This window comes from Bidens hawaiensis, unplaced genomic scaffold (genome assembly GCF_021521415.1).
Source record: "Bidens hawaiensis isolate Kalapana, Puna unplaced genomic scaffold, B.hawaiensis_p1.1 tig00419365_1, whole genome shotgun sequence".
Taxonomy (NCBI): Eukaryota; Viridiplantae; Streptophyta; class Magnoliopsida; order Asterales; family Asteraceae; genus Bidens; species Bidens hawaiensis.
In genome coordinates this window covers 779,796-790,743 of record NW_027504836.1, presented here as the reverse complement: position 1 = coordinate 790,743, position 10,948 = coordinate 779,796, and the positions used below count along the sequence as shown (strand labels likewise).

At 33.8% G+C, this 10,948-nt stretch overlaps 1 protein-coding gene and 1 pseudogene across 2 annotated transcripts; both read right to left on the bottom strand.

The window, feature by feature from the left end:
- Window positions 1-735: 735 nt before the first annotated feature.
- Window positions 736-2,115, bottom strand: LOC143608397 (transcription factor ORG2-like; annotated as a pseudogene). Its single transcript, XR_013149247.1, has 3 exons — window positions 1,765-2,115; window positions 1,038-1,409; window positions 736-932 (listed from the first exon to the last, which is right to left on the bottom strand). The product of XR_013149247.1 is annotated as a transcription factor ORG2-like (transcript).
- A 3,754-nt stretch (window positions 2,116-5,869) lies between these two features.
- Window positions 5,870-9,399, bottom strand: LOC143608407 (protein STRICTOSIDINE SYNTHASE-LIKE 10-like). The gene is made up of 3 exons (XM_077083456.1): window positions 9,010-9,399; window positions 7,442-7,695; window positions 5,870-6,586 (listed from the first exon to the last, which is right to left on the bottom strand). Exons 1-3 carry the CDS (start codon window positions 9,309-9,311, stop codon window positions 6,012-6,014), a joined length of 1,131 nt encoding a protein of 376 aa, XP_076939571.1. The 5' UTR covers window positions 9,312-9,399; the 3' UTR covers window positions 5,870-6,011.
- Between the last annotated feature and the right edge of the window lie 1,549 nt (window positions 9,400-10,948).

Here is a 10,948-nt window from a genome sequence, read left to right as displayed (position 1 = left end):
TTCACCCAAACGAACGTTTAGACTCATTGTGTAAACATTTAGAACTTGGAATATGTTAGTTACACAATTGTTTTCTAACATTTGGGATATGTTTTAGATTTAATTTGTTATTGAAGTTATAATAATATGATTTATGCATTTATAGTTTTATCGAACTCTTATTTTATATTGTAAATCATGTGATTTTTGTAGCAAAATTATGTGAGACACCGACAAAGGCACAAAATTTTTTGTCACAAAAGGTTTTTAGATTGTTTAATAGAAACACCTTTTAGTGACACAAAATACGGGTCACAAAAGGTTTTTTAGATTGTGGCAAACAATAAGTGTCACTAAAACTGATATGGATATGTAATTAACATTACTTTTTAAAGGCATAAAAATTGTGCCACAAAAGTCTTTTGTTATATTGTGGCAAGAAAAAAAGTGTCACTAAAAACCCAAAAACTTTGTGCGGCAGATTAGTAAAGTGTCACTAAAAGGCTTTAGCGTCACCGCTTCTAGTGTCATTTTTTTGTGTGCTGCACATAACGGTCTTTAGGGGCACTTTTTCAATTTTTAATGACACTTTTTCTGTGTCACTGTATGGCATTTTTTTTGTAGTGTGAAAAAAAAGAGAAAAAAACATTTCATATATATATGTACATTGAGCAATAGCACTAATAGCATGTATATTATATGAAGATCACGTTACAACAAAAAATTCTGGCAATTTCCAGGGATCTTAATTACCCATGGATACCAGAATATATGTACAACTTTTGCCGCCATGATTCCGACTGCTAAGGATGGTAGACTGAGATATGCCTGCTGATTACTTGACATTATATCTATAGTGTGTCAATAACAGCTCTAAGTTCATATAATCATTGATAGAAAGCGTGGAGCTTCTCGTTCAACATTTCGGCCTCTATTTTGTGATCCACTCGCACCTATAAACACAATAAAGTACCATAATTATTTTCACAAAATGTCAATACATATATACTATATGAAGTTTGCTTGTCTAAATTATTATCAATATTTAAAATATGTACCTGAAGATGCAAAGTGCTTAATAATGTCCCTTCTCCTAAACCTTTAAAGCTCGTAGCGTTTTTCAAAACAAGTCCATCTTCATCCTGCTCTAAGTACTCCAAAACGTTAGACAATAAGTGAATCTTCTTGTTCTTGCTCATACAATCCGTTGACGAAATCAGTTGAACGACAACTTCTTTGTCACCTAAAATGTTTACTGAAACTTTCACACTTCGTTTCTTGATGCCAAGATGTTCTTGCCTTGTATCAGTTGTTGATGTTGAATACGACGATAATTTTTCTTTTTTGCGTTTTAGTGTCTCCACTTCTTTTTGTAGTTCGGGTATGTATTTCAGTGCACGCGATACCGTCCCAGGAATGCTTATTTTTTTCTGTTGCAAAATGTAATTATTTATGACTTTTGTTCCATCACGAAAAGAAAAACAAAATACTAGCATGATTAGGGGAAAACATAGCATATCTTTTTTTCTGTTATACAACTAATTTACAAAATTCAAAAGGGAATAATATTCACAATTGTGTAGTTCCAAATTCATATTAATTGGATCATAATTAACTAATGCTCAAAGTATAGTATTGGATGACAAATTAAATTACAAGTCATATTAATTGGATCATATACTAATGCTCAAAGTATAGTATTGGATGACAAATTAAATTACAAGTCATAGCTTTATGGTGTATTCAAGTAAAGAAGGTATTAGAAAATATAATGGGGATAAGTACCTTTTGATCACTTGAAACGGGTAGCAATGAGCGAAGAAACGCATACAACTCGTTAACCTTCTTACGGCGAACTCTTTCACTTGCGTTGTGATTGATCTTTCTTTCCACCGTCATATTGTCTCCGCTTCCACTATTTGCAGCTCCACCAGAAGAATTGGAATATCCTGGTACATATGTATGCTTTGATTTGATCATGTATTTGAATATCAGGAAGTGGACCATATGAGTTTGCTTCATTGCAATCATATGGAAGATTGTTGGCAATGAGATTATCCTCCAAGGGCCATCCATAGGTGGTTGAAAACAATGGAGGAGATAGTGCTAGCATGTTTACAATCTTTTATTTCTATTTATGTTAGTTTAGGAATGACTCTTGTTGCTTGTTGTTTAGAAGGGAGGATGATAAGTTGGTGTATTTATATATGGTTCACCTATATAAGCATATCCACTTGCATTATTAAACTCTGTTGATAAGATTAAAAATTTTAAAAGTGACATATATATATATCAATTAATGACAGAATAATTTGTTAGTTTAATGCATAAATATTATCAGCTAATTTGTGGACGTCAGTTAATTAGTTGAGAGGACTGTATTCGTTTTATTCACATTTAATAAACCATTACTTGCTAGCCCATTAAAAGAAAATTCTAATTATTATTTTGCCTGTTCTTTATGAGAATATATGTTTTGGTTATGTTCTATGAGAATACGAGTAAAGGGTAGGAAGAGATCTAGGTGCTTTAACAAATTAAGGGAAAATTCTAGACTAATTTTATTACTATGGTGTGTTAGCCTTAATTGTGTGATCAAGTTTGTTGTAAAGTTTAGAATCAATTGTGTAATTTAAATATATAGTTAGTTTGATGTCGAAATCATATTATCTAAGAGTCTAGCGGTCAAGATGTAGTTAAGTAAAACTTGTAAAAGTTTATGTCTGTTCATCAGTTGAAAACAATATTTGAATCCCTCTTAATTGGTCTATATATACGGTCACATGCATGTAAACATTGGAGTGGGGCGAACCCTATGTTAGTAATAGAAGATTGGTGTTCTTAATTCGTGTATGTTCTTAATTTTTATCGTGTGGAATTTTATGCTTGTGTTTAGCATGGTGCCTCATAACTTCTTTATAAATTTGTTTTCATCAAAGTGTAATATCTTTTTATATCTCACATTCTTAGTGTCTCATATTCACATGTGTTAACTCCGGTGCATCGTTTTCTCTTTTGTAAGCTTTTTTATTGCATCATATCTAGCTCTATCTTTCGGTTATCTTCATGTCTTCATCTTCTTGCTTGCCATCATGTCCAGCGTCATCATCTTGTTCATTTATAACCATTTTACAATAATATACTGATATTATATAGGTTGTGCATAGTAAATTTCCGCCCCTTTAGAACCCAAAGCTTTATTTTCAGCATAATCGGTTTTGCATTCTAATAGGGAGTTGCAGCGTTGCTTATTGCTTGTTTACAACCATTTTATATTTGTAATCATTTGAAATTTGTGATATTTATATAAATACTATGTCCTTCAACTTATTATATAGAATCTGTAGTTAGATGTTAGAAAGATTTGTTTACAAAACATTTTGGGACTGTGATTTTCTAGAAGCAGTCTCTATCATTTGAAATAAAGATATATAATTTGCTATGAGTTGAAGTTTACTATATTACACCATAGTTTCTTTATATAAATATAGCCTTTAAAATACTATGACTCACTTTGGCATGTGGCTATTGCAGATTAAAATATAAAAAAGGTGTGCATGCCACATGCGATGCACACTTTGCAATAGAGATGCTAACCAAAAACTTGTGTATGGCAATTGCTCCACGGGAATATATCATCCGAGTGGTTTGTCATTTTTTTAATAGTGGAATAAATTACAATGTTAAATAAACTAACAAGTAGGGATTCTTTATAACAAGTAGAGATAGAGATGGCTATAAAGTGGGTTTAAAACAATATATTTAGGAGTGTAAATGTAGCAATCCGCTTAGTCGTCTTTAACAAATATCATGGTGGGTATAATAAAATGTAGCAATCTGCTTAACTTGAATCAAAGTATAAATGTGTATGTGTGTGTGTTTTTTTTTCTTTCTAATCTTGAATTGTGACATATAACTAAAAACAAGAAGAGTCGAATCAAACTAGTTTGTTTTCGTTTTGGCTTGATTTTAACTAGATGTGACATTAATATGGAGGGAGATAGGGAACGATGGAAACGTGATAGTAAAAGATGACACCTCAACCCTAAGGCCATCCGTTGTGGGTCATTCCTTTTATTTTCCATTATTCGTCACGTGAGCAATGCCTCAGCTTTTCCTCCATTATTCAACCTCATTGCTCAACCTATGTTATACATCATTCTCCATTAATACATTTATTTATATTATTTAAAAACCTATATAAATTCAATATAAATGAAAAGGAAAAAGGAAAAAAAACAAAAATTATGTTTGGGAGAGTGGGCTAATGATCAACATGACCAAGGGAGAGGGGGCGTGGTGTTCCAATGGTCTCATTGGAACCACATCAACATCCATTGCTGAAGATGTCGAGGGGGCCGGACGAAAATACGCATTAAAAAAACCGTGAACGTAGGAGGCCAGGATCAAATTTTCGGTTGAAAACGGGTAAATTTACACTACGTATAAAAAATGTCAGACGAAAACGAGTAAATTTACACCACTACGCAAAAAACGGAGGGGCCAGGTCACCCTGGCCCCACTATCCTTCGCCAATGTCAACATCCCCAATGGCCTTCCCTTATCCATACCGCATGGTCTAAGTAAGGTCCTTATGCTCATGGAAGGGGGATATTGAGAGTGAAGGTGACAATTAGCACCACTCTATACACTTCCTCATGGCCTTTGGGAGGTGGTAATCGGAAGCTGAGTCGGGAAGCAACCCACGTCTTAAGAGTATATTTGTGGAGAGCGGAAGAGCTCGGGAAATAAAATGGGGTTGGAGGAGCTCTTGTCCTCCGAAATTTAGATAAATAATTAAATTAAAAAAAAGTTTATAATAATATTCTTTAATGACTATATTAACTTAGCTAATAGAAAAAGTAAATGATATTAAACATCAAATAATTATCAAACAAGCGCTCTTGAACTCATTTATGCCGGCGGTTGGCCGTTAAAGTTTTTTCGTTTGGTCATCTTCTAGGGCCCACTGACCCGCCTTTCAAATTGTACCCACCAGTGGGCCAAATTGATAAATCCAAGATAATTAAATAAGAGTCAACTAATTAAGTGTTGAGTTGTTACTGGTTAGTAGCTCACAAACTCCCTTCGATGTATGTTCTTGAACTCACTTGTTGACTCTTAATTAAATGATTAGTAAATTTAAGTTTCTAAGACTACTTTTTAGCGGCAATCTACCATACCCCCCACTCCTACACTACGTACTCCAAACTAATATGTTACTATAGTCCCATGCCTGGATTTGCACCCATGACTGCCTGTCTAAGAGACAAGAGCCTCAATCAAGTAGGTTAGACCTAAATTCGTACATTGAGCTTAAATAATGAGATTTGATGCTCTCGTTGAGTTTGGTGACCACTGGCCGGGTTCGTGGCTAATCCCTAAGTATATGTTTATTTGGTGAAATAATGAAGCAAGCTCTTGATCTTGAGTTATAATATAAGGCTTTATAAGTGAGTCTCATTTTGGGTGTATTAACTTTTCATTATTATTTTTAACAATGTTATTATCATGTCACTTATAAAGTTCTTGTAGTTAAATAATTAACGTTTCATAAAGACTTAAATATTACACAGGTCTAAAGTGCAATGAATGTGAGTCTAAAATCAAGTCATACTTATTAAACAGGTATATTAACCTTGTTTTGGTGCAAGGACCCAAAATATAGAGATAAAATATAGCAATTTCAGATTAAATGTTCTTATCAATGGGAAGATACCACAACCTGTTGGGATATATTATAGCATGACGCAATCAAAACACATTTGCATAGTCGATTCGGAATTTGGGATTGTTAAACGAGTGTTCGAACTAAACCGATTCTGCAACTTAATTACATAGAACTGAGAAGATTTTAATCCCGACACAACCCTTTTTCTCATTAAACAAGTATAGTATAATACGTTTATATAACAAATAATAACAATAAAAATGTGTGATTTCAATTGGAAAACAAATGAAACTTGCATTTTATTCTATTTCTACATATAACATTTATGTAGTGATTTGTATGTTCTTTCTTTGTTCCTTTATTATTGTATTTTCATTTTGACTGCAAAAGGGTTTTCCACAGAACCAATCCACAAATACCCATCTCTCTCAATCACTTCACTAGCATATTTCCATGTTTTACCATTTACATCCTCCAAGATTGTCAATATGTCACCATCTAGCCCCAACTTTGCTGCCAATCCTTCACCCCCTAGTTTGCCAACAATGTATGAACTCAATCTAACAATAAAAAATGGAAGCTTACCCAAGATATTTGCAATACAAGGAACTGAGTGAATCCATCTTAAAGCTTCTTTCTTTCTTGAATACATTCCCACCCAAAATTCACCATTCTCGGTTATTTTTATATTGTCTGGGTACCCTGGAAGATCGGTAAATACTTCTAGTGTCCCGGCTTTTGGTGTTTTAAGCCAAAGTCCCAAAACTCTACAATTTGTTGTCTCTACCACGAGAAAAAAATTACCATCTTTACTTAATGCCACACCATTTGGGAACATGAGGTTATGGAGTACAACGGTCACCTCTTTGGTTTCAAGATTGTATTTTAGTAAACGTCCTGTTTTATCACCAGTTAGTACGACAAGCAAGTGATCCCAGCAAGGAGTAAGAAAGAAAATATTGCACTTCTTGAAATTTAAACATATTATTATACTTTTAAATAGATCAATCCCAAGAGTTGAAGGGTAGATCCGACACGAATCGGAAAATTGAATCTGACGCATACACTCGACCACAATATGAATCAATTTTCCCATATTTAGAAGAACACGACCCATTTAATCGGGATTTTGTTTTATTTATTTATTTTTGTGTGCATATTAATGCAGTAATAATATAATTTACATCAACATTAAGTGACCAGACTTTAGTTAATATATAAGTTTGATTTTCGTTTACAGCCTTTAATACAAAGAGTTTTTTTTAATGAATATGGCCTTGAGACGTGTTTTTTATCTACGCTCCTATATAAATTTTAAAAAAAACTTAGCCGTATCAAATATACCAACCAACAAATTTTATAATTTATACCACTCTGTTTCTTAAAAAACTTAAATCGAAATGTGGATAAACATAAGCACATGCAAAGCCATATTCGTTTTTTTAATAAAACATTTTATATTATTTGTGTGTGTATATAAATCAAAGTTCCAACACTTGATACATTAGTAAAAATGTTGGTGCAAATAGAATAACCTAATGTTCCATTTCACTTTAAATGGCCAAATATCTTAAAAAAATGTATAAAATTAAACAGGTTAAGCAGATCAATATGTGAACCCTTCAGGTTTACCCGTACACAGCTTATTAATTAGCTATGTGCTTGTAGATTCAACCTGCAACCGTTTAGAGTAAACCTATATAAACGCGGGAGAGTTATCTACTGTTTGTAAGTCTTAAATATTACAAACCCGACTATCTTGTAGCGAGTTAACACACAAATAAACATACCTGCGGGTGTAAAGCTGACTGTTATCTGTAAAATAGATGAATCCATTGGTGTAATCAATATCTAGAGCGTTGGTGAATAATAATGGAAGGCCTTGAACTTGTGATACTAGTGAAGTGGCTAGCCCACCATTTGGGCCCAATGCAAGTAGCCCAAAATATGCATCTGCAATGTACAAAACACCCCTGTTTTTGTCAAACTTTAGGCCCAATGGACGTCCACATTTATCCTCCATCTCTGGCCCACCACATGACTCCCTATCATTAGAAATAAATGTATATTTAGATATCATGTATTTCAATGCATTTATCACTTTATTGAAAAAGTTATGTTTGATTTAATGAAAGAACATATTGTTTGACTAATGGTACGTTTGGTTGGTATAAATCAATTCTGATTCACATATTGAATGTAGGTCGATTAGGGTTGCACTTTATCCTTGTGTTGTATAAAATATCAGATCAAATCAAATAAATTAAACCAGCTTAAAGCTACCAACAATCAGAGATGTTTGCATATGTAAATGATTTGAACGAACATAAATTTATATGTTTGTACTTTCCATGTTTTAGGTCTAATCAAACAAATAAATTAACACGAAACACTTAAACTAACAGACTTTCATGTTCATGTATGCTCATTATGTGAACATGTTCATATTCGTAATGTTCGTTCAATAATACTCTAAACGTACTAAATGAACATAACAAACACAAACAAATTAAACAAACAAAGAGAGAGAGAGAGAGAGAGAAGCTAAAAGTATACAACAATTTCCAAACTAAAATCTAAATGTCACTAGTAAGATTTGGATTGATGATTTAAAAAGCATTTAAAATTTAAGTCTTTTGAGTAAACATGTAGACGGACATGTGTAAATAAATGAACCGGACGTGCATTCAAACATTCATTCAGTTAAAAGAAAGAAAGTTTGTTCATGTCCATTCATCTACTAATTTCACATTGCACAGCCGGGGACGAGTGACATTTGGCTCGTTTACGGCACTACACGTGATATCAAGCCAAGCTTAGCCTCGTTAAGATTCTTTTTTCAAAATATATAAAAATAACTAAAAATATATATAAACTAATTAACAAATAATAAATGATTTGAGTCCAAACCAAGCTCAAGCTTGAAGAGCACGAGCATAGTCGAGCCTGAGCTCAACTATTTTACACTTGTGTAAGGTAAAATAGGACGATCGATCTCATTGGGCCTTAACAAATCTAGAGTATTTTTAAGTTTTAACTCTTTTAAACTTACCTATACTGATTTTACATTGCACGCGGAGCTTTAGTTAACATATATACAAGTAAGTAACAAATAGTGAACGTTCTGTGCCCTAGCCAAGCTCAAGCTTGAAAAGACAACTCATAAGTCAAGCTTGAGCTTTACAGAGAAAGCTCATGCGCTTGTAAATCAAAACGAGCTGATCTTGAGCATTTCAGACTCAGATGAACGAACAATTGAACACTAGCAATCCGTTAAAAACAAGAAAACACACACTCCAAGTAACAAATCACAATATACAACCACAATTCGAATCAACAAATAATATGAATTCACTCACCTGTACGACGACGTAACAGCAAAATCACTCCACCGACCTTCACTCTCAATCAACTTAACAATCCGACCGTCCGAAACGCCCGTGAACTGCCCCGAACCATCGACCGGATTGAAATCGAAGCTCTCCGGTCCAACCGCACCTCCGTTGATCGGAATATGCTCCACGTTATTATCACCATCACCGGAGTGATTATTATTTGACGGAAATCGAACATTTAACAACAACAACAACAAGACGTATGTGATTAGAATTAGAGCAATGGTGGTTGATGAGAAAAATAGCTTGTTGTTGGAAGTAAGCATGGTGTGATTGTTTGTAACAGAATAATAACAACCCTAGCGGCGCACTTTAGCGGGATTGGTGTTCTGTTACGGTGCGCCTCTATAAAGGACTATTTTGCACCGAATTGGAAAGACACGTGGAATATATGTGAGTCAAAATAAACGCACAGTCGGTTTAAAATAAGTCAAAATAGAGGGTCATCATCATCAATGTAATTCACGATTAGTTTACACCAACATAGGCGTGTAATGCATGTGTAGTAACTCTCAGTGCGAGTTTAAATTGAAACGAATTAGTGAGTTTTATAGACCAACTTTCTTTCCATTGCAAATAATAACACCTAAGTAAGCTTTTATTTCAAAACTAGTTTTATCCTCTTGTGTTACGGGAGTTTATTTAAGTTTTTGTTTTTAATCGTTTTGCTATTTTATGATGATTTATTTTATATATTAACGTAGTTTGTTTTAATTTAATACATATATATTAGTTTGTTATTATGTTTTTTTGCGTTTGGGTAAGTTCAATTGAGATGTGTTGGTTTTTTAGAATTTTAACGAACAAAAATACACGAACACGAACATGTTGATTTTTTTAAATGAACAAACATGAACACATATATTTGTCTAATGAAAAATGGGACGTTAATGTAGTTGACGATGACGGGTAGTATCAGAAGTTAACCGGCGATAGAGATGATATACCAACAACGGAGAGCATGTAAAGAAAATAAATTAAATTAATGTTTGAGGATGAAAGTATTTACCAATAAATAAGATTTTGTAACCCATTTGAGAGCTATTAGGGTTTGATAAGACTCATAACCCGTGAAAATTATTCTTTGATGATTAAGGGGTTATTTCACAAATAAATGAGATGTTATAACCCGTTTAAGGGTAATCCGGGTTTGGGGAAACCCATGACCCGCGAAAATTATTGTTTGATTATGAAAGAGTTTCACAAATAAATTAGATGTTATAACCCATTTAAAGACTATCTGGGTTTGGTAAGACCCATACCCGCGATTTTCGGGTCAAATGCATAAAAAGCCTCCATTTAAAAATCAAGCAATCTGTTGGCTCTAGAGAATTGGGGGACAACCTGAGAATGACACGTCATATTTCATGGTAGTCAATTGTATAGATAGTTAGATAAAATTATCAACAACATATACGTAAGACTCTCGGCAGTCACCAACCTCGCCCCTTCTATGGGCCAACCTTGATGTTAGTGCTCTCGTTCAACATACTTGATTACAAAGTTATTGCTTCTTTTTAACAGCGTTTGGAACTACTCTTAATATCCGGGTGAGCCGTCCTAAGACATTATATCAAACGTTCATACTGATTTTGACACTACATGTTTGACATGCCTTAACTATCACATCAGTGTCATTGGACCAGAGGTTCTTGTGAAATGAGTTGTGTGTTTAACCCCAAGGGGAGTGTTCATTTTATGTGATATGGTTCAGGTCGATGTCAACTATAATTAAGGACTTAATGCCAAATGTGCACATACACAAGTCCCATCGTTGGACTCATCGTATCATATGATGATAACCATCACGTGTTGTCAATTTTAACCCCCACTATCCTATGGCTTTATTTATATGACATGAACCTAGTTTAAAGGATGACCACACACGGCACCAAGAACTCTC

What these genes read in the sequence shown, in the direction of transcription:
- LOC143608407 (XM_077083456.1), bottom strand. Translation starts at nt 9,311, where the DNA reads ATGCTTACTTCCAACAACAAGCTATTTTTCTCATCAACCACCATTGCT. An exon ending in GCTGTTACGTCGTCGTACAG is followed by an intron (nt 7,696 to 9,009) that starts GTGAGTGAATTC and finishes TTCTAATGATAG; the next exon opens with GGAGTCATGTGGTGGGCCAG. An exon ending in CAGTCAGCTTTACACCCGCA is followed by an intron (nt 6,587 to 7,441) that starts GGTATGTTTATT and finishes TTACTCCTTGCT; the next exon opens with GGGATCACTTGCTTGTCGTA.